At 39.4% G+C, this 17,449-nt stretch overlaps 1 protein-coding gene across 1 annotated transcript in view; it reads left to right on the top strand.

Moving 5' to 3' along the window:
* fstl5 (follistatin-like 5) overlaps positions 1–17,449 on the top strand; it is a 166,292-nt gene that overhangs the window by 24,526 nt on the left and 124,317 nt on the right. Inside the window, exons 4-5 of the mRNA XM_054597138.1 lie at positions 5,988–6,129; positions 14,071–14,101. Coding sequence (XP_054453113.1) covers positions 5,988–6,129; positions 14,071–14,101 — 173 coding nt within the window. The remainder of the gene's footprint in view (positions 1–5,987; positions 6,130–14,070; positions 14,102–17,449) is intronic.

Genomic DNA, 17,449 nt, shown 5'->3' with positions numbered 1-17,449 from the left:
GGCATGCTGAGAGTTGTGAGAGGCAATGGAAATGATTCCAATCTCTAATTGAACACATATAAATTGTGGACTCACTCATAGACAATAAAGGAAACTTGGATATATTCAAGATGGAAGTTGCAATCCAGGCTTAAGGTCTTAGGTAAAGCTAAATCTACTGCCTTGGCTCTGTCGTTTCTGCCTTTTTATGCTCTTGTAGAATTATTAAAAAAGCTCAATTGGTCATGGCGAGTTAAAACCTTGTCATTCGTCATACTACAGTGGAACTGTTGAGCAAGGAACTTCAGCTTTGACATGCAGCTCAGCTACACTATAAGTCTGACTGTACAGGAAAGCTCTCTTGTGTAAATCTGTAGGACCGGCTGACATTGAATCAGGGTGATTGCATAAAAACCTCATGCATGCTCAGCAAAGTGGATAAATTACACTGAACGAATGGAGGGAAAAAAAAGAAATAGTGATTTTTTTTTTTCCTCCTTTGACACTTTGCATTTTAAACTACAGAAAGAAAATAGGATATACTGCAAAAGTATTTAAAAAGTTGCTGCCAAAGGAAAATGATGAATGAAGCCTCAAATGTCATTTCAACACTTGACAGGTTTCAAATGCAGTTTGCAAAAAGAAAGCATTTAAAGACAGAATTTAGAATAATGCTGGTTTAAGAAATGTGTCCATCTTGCAGAACAGGCTTTGATTTTCAAATCATCTGAAAGGAAAACACATTGCATTTTCCACTGTGTCTCTCTTTTCTATCTGTCATCGGTTTGCTTTGTGCCAGCATGAGAAAAAGGAATAAGATAAGCTAATGTGGCAGAAGTGTGACCTTGTGTATCTCATAAAAGGGATATCAAGAACTTGAAAGATGTGTTGACACCCAGACTCACAATAGACAGTAACTGCAAAGATACCAAAATATGTTTTTGGAAGTACTTTTTACATATTGATTAGTTCCATTGGTTTTAACGGTCAGAATGGTAAAGTCTCATGCTTGGCATAATTGTCTTATTTGGTGTTGATCGGTCTGGTTCACCGTCCACCGTCTGGGTCACCAACACAGTGACCTTGAACATGTTGCAACCTTTTGATTGAGAATATCGTCTTTTGCATTGCATTGTCCTTTATTCACAGATGTAAAGTGCACTCACACTTGCGAGCTGTGCAGTAAAGCCACAGTGCTCTACTCTAATTGAACCCCACCACCAGGGGTGAGCTCGTGAATTAGATTTCTTCAGCACTCTGAAAATTATTCAAAATAAAACAAGGGACTGGTTGTGACTTAACTAAATTACCCTTTGGTCAAGCTAGTCAAAACCATTTGAACTATAAGTAGATATTGCTTCATTTTACAAGAGAGATTGAATTTGACTCCTAATTCTCAATTCCTGTTTGCACTAGTCTCAAGACACCAGATAAAACTGTACATTTTCTATGACTCTGATTGTGTAGATCCAACACTTCTCTGTCCAGGTGTGATTAACATACAAATATTAAGGGTTAATAGATAGGATAATAATAATGTCTTGTTCAGGTGCATCTAAAATACATTGTCAAACGAGGAGTGGGAATGAAGTTTGGAGATTTTAACCTGTAATTATTCCCGACACTTACAGTATTTCATGCTAATGGATAGAATTACACTTTTGAATCAGGCTTCTCTCTTTTAGTTTATTTAGAAATAAGCAAAATGAAATGTCTTGAAAAAATTATGTTATGTTAAATTATGTTACTTTGCAGACTACATGGTAACTAGCAGTGCAAAGCAGATGCTTGAGGGAAGCGTTGGCTGTTGTTGCTAAAACACTCGACCACAGGGGTTGCTGCCCTTTTGCAAGAGGTTGAAATATCTTAACTTGTGCGATATGTTGTTTTGATTGTTAACAATATGTTCTCAGTTTTGTTTAGAATTGAGAATTTGTTTAATTATATTTGTAGCTGACTGTTATTGGAAAGCTGTAAATTGGACATGAATTAAACAAAACAGTGTTTGTGGGAAGAAGAATTAGTCTAAGCTGAGTAGTAATAGTCATGTGGGAGAAGAGTATTCCTGAATTAAGGCTCTTTAGGAGAAAAAAAAAAAATCATGCACAATGACTGCAAAAATGTATAGCACGTTTTTAATTATATTCCTATTTTCCAGACGTGTGACTTACCAAACATGCATGGCAGCTGATAGTAAATGACATTGTGTGCATTTATTCAACCCCAGCTAATTCCCAGCATGTTGCAGTCAGGTGATATGTATATGTAGTAACTGTAAGATTGGGCTTTATAGACATTTCTGTTGTTATGCTCGCCCAGTGCTTTAAAAGGCAAAAATCTGCTGAATGAGACAGATGGGGTTGGGGGGGGGTTGCAGGAGAGCGGCTGTGAGCTTGTCAAGACATGATGCATTGTGTACATAGTGGGAAATGGGTAGTGTTCATTTGAAAGTCAATCCCAAGGCTTAGACGTGCTCCAGGGAATTTAAAACCGCCAGCCAAAGTTATGATGACACTCCCTGGGGAGGTCCAGAGAAAACTTCCAGACTGTTTCTGTCTCCTGTGCTTTCACGGCAGATAAATAAGACCTGGACTATTTACTCTCACATACAATGACTTGTACTGTATAGCCTGTACAATTATATGCTCATACTAGACTTGATGTCGGTTAAATAAGGAACCAGTTTCACTTAAAGATATCTTACCTATATAGGTCTGTGTTTTGCTTTTAGGCTTTTATTGGGAGCACTTTCATTTTGGATAAAGTACGTGGAAAAGTAATACATGTAGTTTCCAGTTTATGAGGTTAAAAGCTTAAGTTCCAAATTATGATTGTTGTAAGTTGTTATGGTAACAACACACGGGCCGTAAAGTGTTATCGCAGCTTGCTGGGAAGAGAGCGGACACTAGCTAGGCTGGCTAGTTAGCTTGTCGTTTGGCTCGTTTTCGGTAACGAGTGTAGTGTTAAAGCATGGTGGAGTTAGCAAGCAAGCTAACTAGCCAGCTTATCAGTTCCACCATGTTTTAATGCTACAGAAAATACGTCAAACATAGTTGTCACCGAGCGTGTTGTTGAAGAATTAGGTTAAATTGCTACTATTTATTGTCATTGGCGCAAAAAAAAAAAAACACCTCAGTGAGTCCACAACTTGCTGTAGGTTGGTTTAGTTAGTTGGCAGCTTTACTTAACAAGTCCCACCTACACAAAGGTTATACTGCAGTTTTTGTTAGGACATTTAGAGATATGTTGATAAATGTTATAGCCATATTTGACGCTGTAGTTGATGGAATTGTTTCATGTTATACTTGAGATTTATAATACTTAGTCTACCCTGATTGATATAAATGGGATGCACAAAGAAAAAGACTTCTCTGTAACCCAATGCAATCTAAACATCTCTACCAACTGAGTATTAGCTGATAATAGTGATATTTGCAGTGATATGGCAGTTTCACTTTCGTCCAACTTTTGCATTCACTGTTGCTTCCTTTTGCATTCACTGTTGCTTCCTTTTGCATTCACTGTTGCTTCCTTTTGCATTCACTGTTGCTTCCTTTTGCATTCACTGTTGCTTCCTTTCCATCTGTGTAATTTGTCATTGTGGCACAAAGCTCTATTGACAGTTATGGAGCACAAGATAAAAGTAAAAATAGACCAAATGACAACAAAATTAATGATTCAATTTTACATTGTTCTATCCAATAAAGACAGTTTACCCTAACCCCAGTTTTTGCTCTCTTGGGTACTTTTGCACAGTGCTGTTTAGGAACTGAACCCCGAGCTCCTAGTGAGGTTACTAATGAGTGAGTAGTCGGTAGAAGTATAACTTAAAATATATTTGTATGTGTTGAAGCTGTGACTGATCATAATAAGTTAAATTACTGCAAGGAGCTGTACTGTATGATGCAGTTAAACTTCTTAAAACTGCACCTATGTCTCCGACACAGCAGCCTGCAAAAGTTAGTCCATTAATAACCCATTTAACACTGGTACACTGCAAAGAAGTTGATTGATTGGGCTAGCAGATATGGAAATCCACCTAGTGTGGCCAAAAGACTGTGTTAGCAGAGAAGTGGAGCAGCAGCAGCTGCAGGCAGGGCTCCTACCTGGATCTGGAGAGTTAAGAAATGCATAGAGAATGAATATGGTGACATTAAAGAGGCATAAGTAAGATTTTTAGTGCCCCGTAGCACAGAACGACCATTATATGTCTTCAGGGGGTAAGTAAGGCTGTTGATCATTAAAAGGGTTTTAACAATTAATTTGCCAGGTTGAGAGATCTTTTGAATTTCTCGACTCATACTTTGGAATAAAAACTCCCTGCCCACCGGATTATTGAGGCACTTTCACTGCCCCCTCCCTATTACACAGATGGAGACAGGAATAAGGGAATGGTAGCATAGTCGTTCAATTCATAAATGCTAATGGATTTGTTCTGTAGGAAAATAGGCTGAAGACCAAGGCTTAAATTAGGCTGGCATGTTGCATAGATATTTCCTTTAAAAATGTGCTCTAATTAGCTGCTTTATATGTTTCAGTTGCAAAAATGACTTTAATGTTTCTGGAAATTGAACGGAGCAAAGGTGGATTGATGGGTACAGAGAGTGGGTGTAATTCTACCGTTGTCTTTGGCGACCAACAGATTTTTTAAAAATTTCATGTCTCTAGGTTATTTAAAAAGTTTGGAATATGGTTGAATCAGGCAGACAATTGTATGCACACCCAAGCTGTTGATGTTTGTTCTCCTAATTTAAAGTTGAATCGCATACTGTGCACAGTTCTTCATATCTGTTCAAGAAAAAACTAAAATAAAAAGGCTGGAGTTTCAAAGCAGAAAATGTGTAGGAAACCTGCAGGTAGCTCAGGAAGGCAACGAAAGTCACAAAGTCACGAAAATAAAGTTTCAGTGTTCCTTCTTCGTCCGGCACATCACAGCGTTGAGCTGTTCTGCCGGCACGGCCTCCTGACCTCCAGTGAATAGCATGTGGGCCCACAGAGCTGCCACAACATTGCCATTGTAGTCTGACTCAGTGTCACTCCAGAAGAACAAGGAAGCAGGGTCACCATCCTGCTGTCAGTCATCTCCTCCACTGGAGGATGATGAGCAGGCGCTGGTGACTTGACACGGCTTAGAAAGTACAGCTCAGTGTTTGGGTGGGAAAATCGTCAAGTCAAGTCGAGTCAAATTTATTTATAAAGCGCTTCTAACAAAGGGGATTTTTGCGACGTCTAACACAAAGAACTGAAGGCATAAATGCAGAGCGACGACGAGGGATGAAAAATAAGGAGCAGACACATTGCAGAATTTAACATAAAGCTTGTGTGCATGTGTATTTTGTATTTGTGTATGTGGGTGGATATATGGGAGAACTAGCTTACACGTATCCTTTTCTTTGCTGTATTTCCTGCATGTTTGCTTCCTTGGCCGTCGCGGTTTCTGGGACACCGACATTTTTACAGGGCATGTTTTTTTCTCTTCTTCCCACAAACACTGTTTTGTTTAATTCATGTTGTGCAAAGGTCAAACTCGTTGTTTTGGAGGTTTTTTACAGCGCAATGAATTATTGAAAATGTAGTTATAGTGGAGGGGGAAAAGTGAATCTTCTCGCTCTGTTTAATAAATATAGCTGGGCTGCCGCTCTGTGATGGTGTGGGGAAACTGTTTAAGATGTAATCTCACTGCTTCATCACAGTTGCTTGACTTAGACACTCTACTAATTAATCCAAAGCCCTCATTCTAATTGCCTTAATATATTGGCTCTTTGTCTTCTTTATCTTGATTTTCTCATGACGTCTATTTCCCCTTAATTGATTCAAAAGGAGATCTAATCTCAGCGCCGAGTGAGGGGCACGTATTGATAGCTTTAGTTTAAACCAGCGACAGTTTTGCGCTTCCCCATTGTCTACATTAATTACTGCAGACTTGATGCATTGTCTCGGCCAAGCGGTACTGAACCTCCAGAGGTTTTGGAGAAGAGCACTCACCTTTCTTGTTTGGTTTTTGACAGGAAAAGACCAATGAAGACAGCCAGATGGTGGTCGGCGGCAATTCTACTGTTGGGCCTCGCCGTGCTCGGCGCAGATGGGAGACCCAACAAGGAGGGACTCAGGTCGCCGCTCTATCGACCAGTCGTGAGATTCCGACACAAGGTATTGATCGCCGCCTTTTTTCATTTACAGTCCATAACAAGGGGGCCTATGTGCTTTTGCCAAGTATGAAACTAATTACAGTGGCGCTTTTCTTCCTCCATCAGATGACTCTCCTGTGGTTGTTGTTGTTTTTCTGCCCACTGAAAAATACTTGATGAATCATTATCCCTCCCTCTGTGCCAGGGGGACTTTTCTTTTCAAAGACAACATCGGAGTTATGCGAAGGCACAGCTGAGCAAAGATGAAGACGAGCTTTGAGTGAAGGGAGGAAGTTCACATTTCATTTTAGCTCAGCGTTTTAAAGTAAAAGATACAATTTAATGCTTATTTACTGAGCGACAAAGAGCAGATCTGCTGCTTTTATTAATCGCGATTGCTGCATCGCAAGGAAAAAGTTCAATTTTTCCCCGTCTTAACTAGAAGCACAGTCTGTTTTTTCTCTCTCACTGTGCTCGAAAACAACAGAGATGGATCAATTAGAGTCAGACTGGGATAGAAATTGACTCCTTTGGCAGATGGGGACTTCAAAGGGTTTTGTCAAGAGGCATTACTCGAATTGTGGTCCTACGAATGTGGTATACATTTCCCATAAGCCTCCTTTGCAATTTCGTTCACCAGTAAACACTTCTCCTCTCTATAAAATCCAAGATAAAAAAATTAGCAGTGACAATGAGTGCTTTTACTTTAAGACAAGCTGCCATCTTCAGACTAAATATTGCATTTAGAGTTTGTTCCAGCCAGCTTTAGTCACGTCTGCATGGGAATGAAAGGAAAAGACAGCGGTACTAAAGGGTGGGCGGGTTGAGAGGTGGTTAGAAACAGAGCGAGATCGAGAGGGATACGGAAGAAAACAGATGGTGGGAACGTCATTGGACCGTATCAGAGTGGAGCGAGGAGCCCGGGAGCGATGCAAAGCTGTTGAATCGACACAGTGGTCAAACACATTTTGACCTTTTGCACAAGATTTATTTAGAGAGTTGCTTTCCCAAACACGTGGACCGCAGAGATCAGCTATTCGAGAGTTCTGCTTCTTTCCAGCAGCAACTACTCTGGAAATAGTGTGTTTTAAAGGAAGTGAAGAGATTTAAACCTCAATACCCCAAAAAATCTTGTAATATGATCTCGGTAAACTGCAAAGATAGCACTTCTGCCAGAGTGGGATGCTTTATAGTAGAGGGAAGAGAGAGCCGAACAGCCTGGTCTTAAAGGACCAACTCGCTGTTTTTAACCTCATCTCTATGTGCAGTGTGGCATTTCACCATTGTTGTGTTAATACTTTTTACTACAGCTCCAGATCTGAAATATCCTGGGCTAAGTAGAATCCAGAAAAAAAAGCTTTTTAGATTTCAGTGTCTCATGGTTTCATCTTGTGAAGTGAATGCTTTTGAGTCTGGAGGATAAAATGATTCTCTCTTTAGGATTTTGGAGATAGATAGAGACCTTCGATACCATCATCTGTATCTGATTTAGGAAGAGATGTGTCCTGCTATTTTATTTCAAACTATGGTCAATCTACAGTTTCAGAGTTTGCCACAAAAAACATAAATCCTAGTATTTTTGTAGGTCATCGAAATAAAGTTTATTTTAGAGGTTGTTGTTAAAAAACATATGAAGGTATGATTTTGAAGATGGTGTAAATAGTGCATTACGTTCAGTTTATTAGCTCTTGTTCAAACTTACTAGTTTTGACTTTTGTCCCCTTTTATTGGCCTGGTTTGAAACCAGATTTACTTTAATAATTAAAGTAATCCACATGTAGCGGGAATTTGACGAGAGGCTACAAAAATGATGTATGTGCTATTCCACTCCAATGTAATGAATGTGCCTCCCGCTGTGATTACATCGTAGAGGAATGTCATTACGGCATCTGCATACTATTACAATTCATCCTGTGAGAGGACAGAGGTAAACTCCGCTCATCTATCCGCCTGTCAAAAGAGGGATGTGGAAATTTACAGCCCTTTGGTGAAAAATGGCCACGTTGCTGAAAATATGTCATCATCCTTTTTGTTGCCTAAGAGAATCTTCTCAGCTGCCTGTTAGCTGGACTGCTGAGAAGCTCAGGTCATCCACTTGTCATTACAGTTACAGTTGTTTTAAAATGAGATTGTAGAAAAGCAAAACCAAGTTTCAGAACATCGCTAACAGCTCAGAATCAACATTTTGTTTAACTCAAAGTCTCTAGATATAAAACTACAACAGTTATAGGCTTCTTTAAAATCTAGTTTGCACATTTTTCATTAAATTCATCTCAAGTTTACCATTAATGGGATGTGATGTTATTCAAATTGTTTACATATTTATTCAAGCAGCCTTACACTCTGCATATTTGCACTTTTATCTACATTTCATTGTCGTTGTTTTTTTTTTTCAGTTCATATATATACTTTTGCATTTTATATTTCTCTGTACAAAATAGTTAATGTTTATCCTTTTTTCTTCTTGGACCTCCTTGATTTTTTGTTTATTTGTCTGTTTCTGTGTACTAGTGAGCGTAAGTAAGTCAAATTCCATGTGTGTGTACGCATACATGGCCAATAAAGCTGATTCTGATTCTGATATTACAAAAAAAAACCCAGATTTTTCTTAATTACCTAATTGCATGAATGCATTTCCACATCTGCACAAAATGTGTCAAGCGTCCCTTGAGCTCACCACCACAAGCTGTGACACGCCAGTGGACGTGTTAATGCTATGTCTTCTCCTTCTCTTTGAAGGACAGTGTTTGACAAGGGTAACGGGATCGGACACGACCTTTTATGAGCTTTCCTCACAAAGACTTCAATCACCAGGAGGCACTCGGCCATAAACAGCTGGTCACATGTTCTACCCCGTAATTCCCGTGGTATTGTTCCAGAAATTCACAGTGAAATCCTCCACATGGGGTCGGGAAAAGGACACAGATCCCGGACACCAGAATCCAGTCCTTAATTATAATTCATAGTTATGGGAATACCACTCAAAGTTACTGCTCTGAAGCTTCTATTACAGATTTGAATTCATACAGTCTAGCTGTTTCACGACGAGTTTCACTGTAGGAATGATGGAGAGACTGGGTGTGTATAAGCCCCGGCTAGACTTGCTCCGCACGACGGACAAAAGCAATTTCTGAGAGTTTGTCGCTCTGACATCAAGCTGTTATGTCAGGACAAACAAAATGGAGGCAAGGGCAACTGTGTGAAAAGCCCCATCCATCCAGCACCGGCTTGGCCACATGGCAAATCTAGATTAACAGGGGATGAGAGAGAGAGAGAGAGAGAGAGAGAGAGAGCGAGAACGAGTATGAGTGGGAGGGGGCCGGGCAAATGAGACTGAGATAAAGAGACCGGGAATCTGAGAAATAACAAGGATAAAATCACAAGAGCTTATTGTACAGTAGCTCCAGTTAAAGCTGCAATAGACAATGTTTGGCTCAAATGTGACTGTCAGCACTACTCCACCCTCCTCCTCCTCCACCCTCCTCCTCCTCCTCCTCCTCCTCCTCCTCCTCAGCTGGTCAGTTTTAGCCCCAAACCTTGTCACTCATCTTGATGAGCTGTCTACTTCAAATGGCAGCCAGCTGGAGGCCGAGGTAACCAGCTTCTGTAAAGTCTCCACAGGGGCTGATGAAGCAGACGCTGTGTGGAGCCAATCTGCTGTAACAATAACAAGATGTCCATGCTGGTGTTAAACTGTTAAAGTCGGTTGTGCTGCATGCTTATCTTTGCTGATAACTGTCTGGTTACTATCTGATACCAAGTTTTAAAGAAGGTGGACAGTGCAGGACTCTAATTTGGTACATGTGCTGGATGAAAAACAGCATTCAAAGTAAAATTGGCGGTTTTCTTCAAATTCTTATGCAACGTATCCTGAAGTAACAGTTCGTCTGATATCTAGCAAACTCCTTTTTTTTTTTTTTGTGCGCTTTCCTACAAAAGCCACTAACGTGTCAATTTCTGCTCGTTACATGCATGCAGTCTTTTCAAAATAAACTCCTGTCTTCAGAGGAAACAATTAAGTTAGATTTAGGCAACAAAACTACTTATTTAGGTTTAGAATTAGATCTGCGTTAGGGCTTCCTTAACTACGTTACACAAGTGACATGACAAACAACTCGTCGTTGCCTTCTCGTTTCAAACGGGGAACCAGCTGCTCTCTTCTTGCTGAAAGATCGCTTGTTGTTTGAGACATCCACCTCTCCTCTCGTCTGCCCCTGCCTATGCTTTTGCAGTCTTTATACTTCCTCGTTCATGAATAAGTGGATAACATACAACATCATTTTGTGGGATATTTTCGAATTACGGCGCATCATTTCTCGGAGCTATAGTTGTGAATGCCTCGATATTTACAAGCTCCGAAGATGTGTTTACTTCATGCAATGTTTTGACCTCCATTGTCTGTCTGATAAGGACTTTGAAGACTTCAAAACACTGCAACGTTTTTTTGTTGCCATTCTACGAGTAAGTAGGTTACTCTGTAAGTATTACAAAGTAACCCACTTGGAACGTGCTTGTCAATGTCTTTGGTTTCACAATGTGTTTTGTTGCCAGAGGAGCTTGCAATGGCGGAAGCACAAGTTAAACCAGGTTAAATCTTATTTGCCAGGTGCCCTGTGTCTTTTTGTCCAGAGCCCTCTGCATCAGCACCTCTGATGTCCCACTGTCCCATTGAAATGAATAAGGGAGCTGTGTAGTTTTTCACCCATCACCATCTATCTGTATGAACGTACAGATAGATTTAGCCTCGTGCATCGGGCGTCTTACTGTAAATTCCACTCTCTTGTCATACAGGTGCGCTGCAATTTGCAGTTATATGTTTCAAGTTGAAGTGTACTTGGAAGTGGATGGTGTGGAGGAGTGAGGGATGTGAGTTTTGAAGCAGGAGTAGGAGAGGAAAGGGGTGGAGGGAGGGGGGGGGGTTGAGAGATAAAGCCAGAGAGAGTGAGAGAGAGAGAGAGAGATGTGGGCGGTCAGCCAGCCAGCTGTGACAGGGGCAGATGAACCTCAGGTTGTTCAGCTGGGTGCTTCATCGTCCCCAGAGTCTCGGGGCAGCAGAGACAAGCCCGCCGGTGGCCCTGGGGAAATCACTCTCTTCAAACAAATGAAGTGTGAACACTGTCTGCCATATGCAAATAGGCCCCATTTGATATCTTCCCTACCTGTAGTGCATTTCTGAATGTCACCTCCTCCAGAGGGAGGAGGGAGACGAAGAATGTCAGGGAGCCACAGGTGCCTTTTTGTGATTTCTAGTTAACAATATTTTGTAAAACATAGCAAAAAGATGATTATAATCAGATCATGCTGTCTTTTTAGTTTCATAATATCATCCCAACTTATTTTGAAATCAAGACAGATGGAGTAAGATGATAGTAGAGCTGGGGAAGTAATATATTTTTTACCTGCGGGGATGTTTCCAGACATTAAAGTCCTTCAATATTAAATAGTTGTGTCTGGTTTGCCTCTGAATATTAAGGGGGCCTTTCCAAACATATACAACCGCTATTAATCTTTATTACTAATTTGAGTGCTTAAACGGAAAGTCGATTAATTGATAAGTTTAGAAAACAGTTTATCAAACATCCACCACGATCTTTTAACTGTTGAAGCAATTTTTTCAATACAAAATGGAAGAAAAAAAATGACTCCTTCAATCTTCTCAAATGTGTGAATTTGCCAATTTTCTCCTTTCTACATTGTGCAAAATGTACAATCTGAAGACAATCAATCAATCTATCTATCTATCTATCTATCTATCTATCTATCTATCTATCTATCTATCTATCTATCTATCTATCTATCTATCTATCTATCTATCTATCTATCTATCCATTGTAAAGGTACTTGAGAGAGTCATGTAGATCAATTTGAGAATTGTCACAACTAGAGCTGAACGATATGGGAAAACAATCAAATTGCGTTTTTTTTTAACCAATATTGAGATTGTGACTCGGTATCGAATCAAAAAAAAAAAAAAAAAAGCTTCCTTATGCTATGTATAATTCATTATGCACAAGTAATAAATAATTCTATAGTATGACCAACACAACATTGGATAGAGTGAACATATGAACTGCTTTCATATAAGCTTTGCTGAAATGAGATGAATTAATTCATGAACTGACAAGAATAACTGTATATCTATTTAGCTTTTGGATTTGAATGTCGATAGACTGACCTTTGGAGCCAGACTCGATTAGCCATTTCATGACCTGCATCTGCATTTTGGCAACATCTGCATTGGCTACATTTCTCAGCACAGCAGCTGAGTTTTGCGATGTTGGTTTTGTATACAATTAGCATTTAAGCCTTAGCAGCAACCCTACAGTTTTACCCCCTCTTAAAAGGGTGTTATTAGCCACAGCTGTTATTAATAAGTATTAAAGTATTAAAGTGTACAGACTCAGTGTAGTCTTAATGAAACTATAAGAACGGCAATATGGAGGAAATGGCACAGACAGTTGAATTACTCTTGCAGTCAAGATTACTTTTTGGAGTGAGATCCATTGGATACTAATTCATAATAATAAATATAAAATGATACGTATCTTTGTTAGATACTTTAAATTCATTGCATACTTAAGTAATTGACTTCAAGCATGTTTTAATAAGAAAATACGTATGTTCCGTGCAAACCAAGAGTTTGGGTAATCTCCTATCTTCAGTGGCAGTCACGGACCGATGTTCATTATTGACCATGGACCCGCTGCATAATGCATCTTCTCCGTAACACCACCGTGCTCGATTCAGAATGTTCTGTACAAGCACGAGATAGATGAGCTATGCAGATTTCACTGTGGAGAAATCAAATATTAATGCCTCTTTCGTTCTTTGGTATTCATGATTTTGTGGAAAGCAGCTACTCAGAATAGTCGTCCTGAAAACGGCGGTTTCTACAACCGTCATCAATATGCATGCTCCAAATGCAGCTGATTTTATAGTGCACCTACTCAAGTGGTCATGGTTATTTGCTCTTCTTCATCTGTTTCTACGCTATGATTTCTGTATTTTAATGAGTCCACGATTTTCTTTTTGTCTTCTTTTCTGTTTGTCATACACAGTTCAGTTTCGGTTAGCTGTGAGTGAGAAAAAAAAATGGAACTGCAAATTTGTTCAAGTGGTGCAAGAAGCCTCAGAAGGCATTTATGGACATTCAATTCTAGAAAAAAAGAAATGCAGAAAAAGGACGAGTTAGATAACAGAATCTAAAGGCCACTATCAATGTTCCAAAACAGTATAACAACAAGGAGTTCCATGGATTGCTATGATAAGAAAGTAGTGGGGAATAATGTAAAAGAAAAAAGGTTGTACACAAAATATTATATTTAACTGAAAATATCCTAGAATATCCCTAATATGAAAAATACTGCCTCTCACTGAACCTTAAATAATCGTCATGAACTCTCTGGTCCTACTACTCTACTTATATCTCCCCTTTACGTTTTAATTTCCTTTACCACAAGGTTGGTGGTTCAAACCCCTCTACCGGCAACAAAAAAAAAAAATACGTGTTAATGCACAAAATGTTGTGTTAATGCACAACCCCCCCCCCCCCACCCCTAAAAAAACATGTAACTCTGGGTAACCAGTTGAAAGGATCATCATTGTGCATTTAAATGAGGCTAATTGCCACTTAAGGTAATGGGATGTTAATATCCAACGTATGAGTGCATCATTAGTCTCCATTCAAACAGTCGACACTGCACTGAGTCAGACAAGTTCTTGCTCTCAGAGTGAAATCATTGGACTCTAATGTCATGTGTGCACTGACATATGATCTCCGTTGAACTCTGATCCATTTGCAAAGAGTTTGCTGCTCTAAGAATTTTATAAAATACAAGTTTTATGGTACAAGCACCAAATATTTCTCTCCATCATATAGATGGACACATGTTAATGATGCAGTGATCTTCTGGTTAATCTAACAGTGATTTTTCCTTTTTTCTGTTTGCTCTTGTTCCTGCAGGATGGGATCCCTGAGAGCTTGAGGATAAAGGGTGAGTTTCCACCTCTCATTTCCTCCTCTTCCCTAACTCTCCTATGAAATGCAATTTACGCATCCAGCATTGTACATCATGCACGTTCGGTGTATGGTTGTTGTGTGATGGAGGCCACAGCATGGCTCAAGCACATCTGTTTTAGTATCTTCTGGACCCGTGGTATGAATGATTTATGAAGGGTTTTTTTTAAATAGAAAGCAACAGAACCCACCAGAAAAAAGCTCCACTTTCGGAAACCCATTAGGCAGCACAGCACTCTATCATTTTCTTTTTTTTGCTAAATGTGAAGATCTCAGCAGAAAATCACAATTTTAAACACAGTCAACCGACCAGGCTGTGCTTTAAAAATCTGCCGTGGTTGTTTCTTCTGGTTTTCACTTTACCTTTTAAACGCTGAATAGAAGAAGCATAATGCAAGTTTCCCAAGCCACTGACGCATGAGGACAAATGGTAGTTTAGAGATACATATTGTTTAATGCCAGAGAAATGTGTTTTGCTGTAACATGTTACAATGTTGATAACATTGACCTGAACATTGTTTCATACATGAAGGGGTAGGATATATGTGTCTTCTCTTTTTTTGTATCAGTTTAGCAGCAGAGTTGTTACCAGATATGTTTTAGTTATTAATAATGACTTTTTTTCTAAAGCACCTTTTTAAAAGAAAAAAGTTCACGAAGTGCTTTGACAGACGAAGCTAAGCTAAAGCAAGATATAACACAATATAACAACAGAGAGCCAAACAGTGAGGCCAAACAAAAGCAGGACAAACTTAGGTAAAACTATTGATAAAACAGTACAACTTCCAAACAAATCAATGCAATTAATACAAATGAAAAGAAAATGCAATAACAGAGAAAAAGCAAAAACATGCAGTAAAATGAAAACATCACATAAAAGACAGTTGATGACGATAGAGGTTTTGTGCGATATACTTCTCTGTGTGAAAATCTAAAATATAGATTTGAATGGAGGTTTTGTACATGGATCATCTTTGTAAATGTACATTAGTAACTCAGTAACTCATCATCCATAGTAGTCGTGGGTAGTTTTTGTTTTACTGTGTACACTAACATTTTCCTAAGCTCAAGCTGTGGGTTAAGAGTTTTTCCTTCCTGTCAGTCACACACAAACGCTCTCTCTCTTTTGACACTCACTAAAGTTAAACACACAACTTACGCAATGAGTTGGTCCTTAAAGGAGTTTGCTACTTGTATAACACATTCTAGTTTAAAGAAAGACGTCTTAAACATACATAATTCCCCGATGCTCAGGCCCGACGGGGTGTCAATTTAGGGTCTTGCAATACACTGGCGGAAACTCTGAATTCATTATTGTTTTAGCTCTAATTTCCATCTACAGTGAATGTCTCCCTTCACACTAGTTCTCAAAATCTAAATAGTCTCTTATTCCAAGCTCCCAAATATATGGAATTTTGGCTTTTTTAAAAATATTTTAAATCCTTTTAAAGTTGAATATCTTTGAGTTTTAGGCTGTTGGTTTGACAAATTTAAAGCTATTTCAAACTGTGACCTTTGACAATGGAAAGTTGTACATTGCTAAATAATTGATTACTTTAAAACATAACCAATAGATTGATTCATCCTTAATGGACATGACCATTAGCTGCAGCTGTAGTTGGCAACATTATCCCCCCACCAGCTTCATCTACCGCTGTGGTACAAGGCGGGTGACGATGCATTAATGCTTCATGGCCCTCGCGCTGTTTGACAGATGCACCTCATCTGTCAACCTGTCACCTTTCTAATGTCTTCTCCGTCTCCTCTAAACAAGAGTCAATGTCAGGCAAAAGGTGGTCGTGCTACCCTACTCGTCCTGCCACTAAGTGTTTGAAAGGGCCGCTAAATGGACGTCTCCCCATTTTTCTTCACCAAGGAAGGTCGAAGCAGTAATTGTAGAGGGTGCATTACCATAAAGGGCGGCCCCAGCTGTCTGCTCTGATTCACTTTAATGCGCTACGTAAGCCGAGAGGGGAGATCTCACTTTGGCCAGTTTTCCTGCAAACTCATTTACAGCCCCAATAACAAGAAGGCAAGAAGAAGGAAGTGTAGAGACAATCATAAATAATTCAAGCATCACCCCGTACATTGGAGTCTTCTCATTATTACGGATCTGAGGTCAATTTAGTGTTGAAGTGTCAATTTTACAAGCTGTGTCACAATCTACATTTGGAATAGACATCTAGCAAGCCAAAATGAGGGGAGACACAGGAACAAAAAGGTGCAAAAGGACTCCTGATGGAGAAAAATAAGCGGTTTAATCTGTGTTTTAAAACAAAACATTCATGATGGCTCAGTCTGTAACCTAAATATCTTTAAATAATCTATTTTAGAAGATTTAAACATACTTTGCTCCCTTAAAATTAAAACCAGTTGGACCAGATTGTCTGTTTTTATTTTGGTGGTGTATTTCCCCCCCACACACAAACATAATTGATAGTGTTGCATTGTCCGAGAGTGTAATATTATTTTGCCTGTGATGGACTGGCAACCTGGCCAGGGAGCAGCCTGCCCCCAATATTTCACCAAATGTGTGTTGAGACCCCGAAGAGGATGAGCAGTGTAGAAAATTGATGGTTGGATATTATATTCTCACATTTGGTGTGGATGAGAAAACAAAAAAATAATTATAGAATGTGGGAATGCAGCGCCCAATAAACTCAAACCGAATGTCAGCGCAGAGGATACAAAGACAGACAAATGCCAGCCGTTTTTCAGGATGCTCTGTAATTGGAGTCCCAGAATGAGCGTGTGCCACACTAACCGGGCTTGTTATGCAGGCGGCAGCAAGACCTTGGGCCGCTGGTGAAATGCAATTTTACGGAATAAATAGACTGATTTAGCCATAAATACCTGATGGAGATAATCTTACCTTCCTCATTACATATAAAAAATGTCAGCGGTGGCAACACTGCAATGAAGGATGACTTGTGCTGGTATGGTGTGCAAACAAGAGACCCTGCAGTTATTGCTGGTGTTTACAGCCCATGTTCAGTGTAACAAACCGCTGTTATTTCATCAAATGACACATTTGTTTATGTTCTGCTTATATCAGGTTAAAGATGCTTGTTCAAAAGTGAATAAAACATTGCTTTGCTCTACGTTTCTTGGAATAAAGGTTGTTACATTTCCAAAATTGTCACTGATAATGGGGCGTTTAGGTGACATAATCTATGTCATCGATGACAAAAATATGTCTATTTGCTTAACTCAGAGCTTTGCAAGAATGGCTGTCAAAGCATGGTTCCGGGGAAAAACTGCAGCTATATAACCTTTCCAATAATCTTCTAAAGTGTGGAAGTATTTTAGACCGAGACATTACAAT

Source organism: Anoplopoma fimbria, chromosome 4 (genome assembly GCF_027596085.1).
Source record: "Anoplopoma fimbria isolate UVic2021 breed Golden Eagle Sablefish chromosome 4, Afim_UVic_2022, whole genome shotgun sequence".
Taxonomy (NCBI): domain Eukaryota; kingdom Metazoa; phylum Chordata; class Actinopteri; order Perciformes; family Anoplopomatidae; genus Anoplopoma; species Anoplopoma fimbria.
Note: the sequence above shows the minus strand (reverse complement) of the source record. Positions and strands in the feature narration are given on the sequence as shown.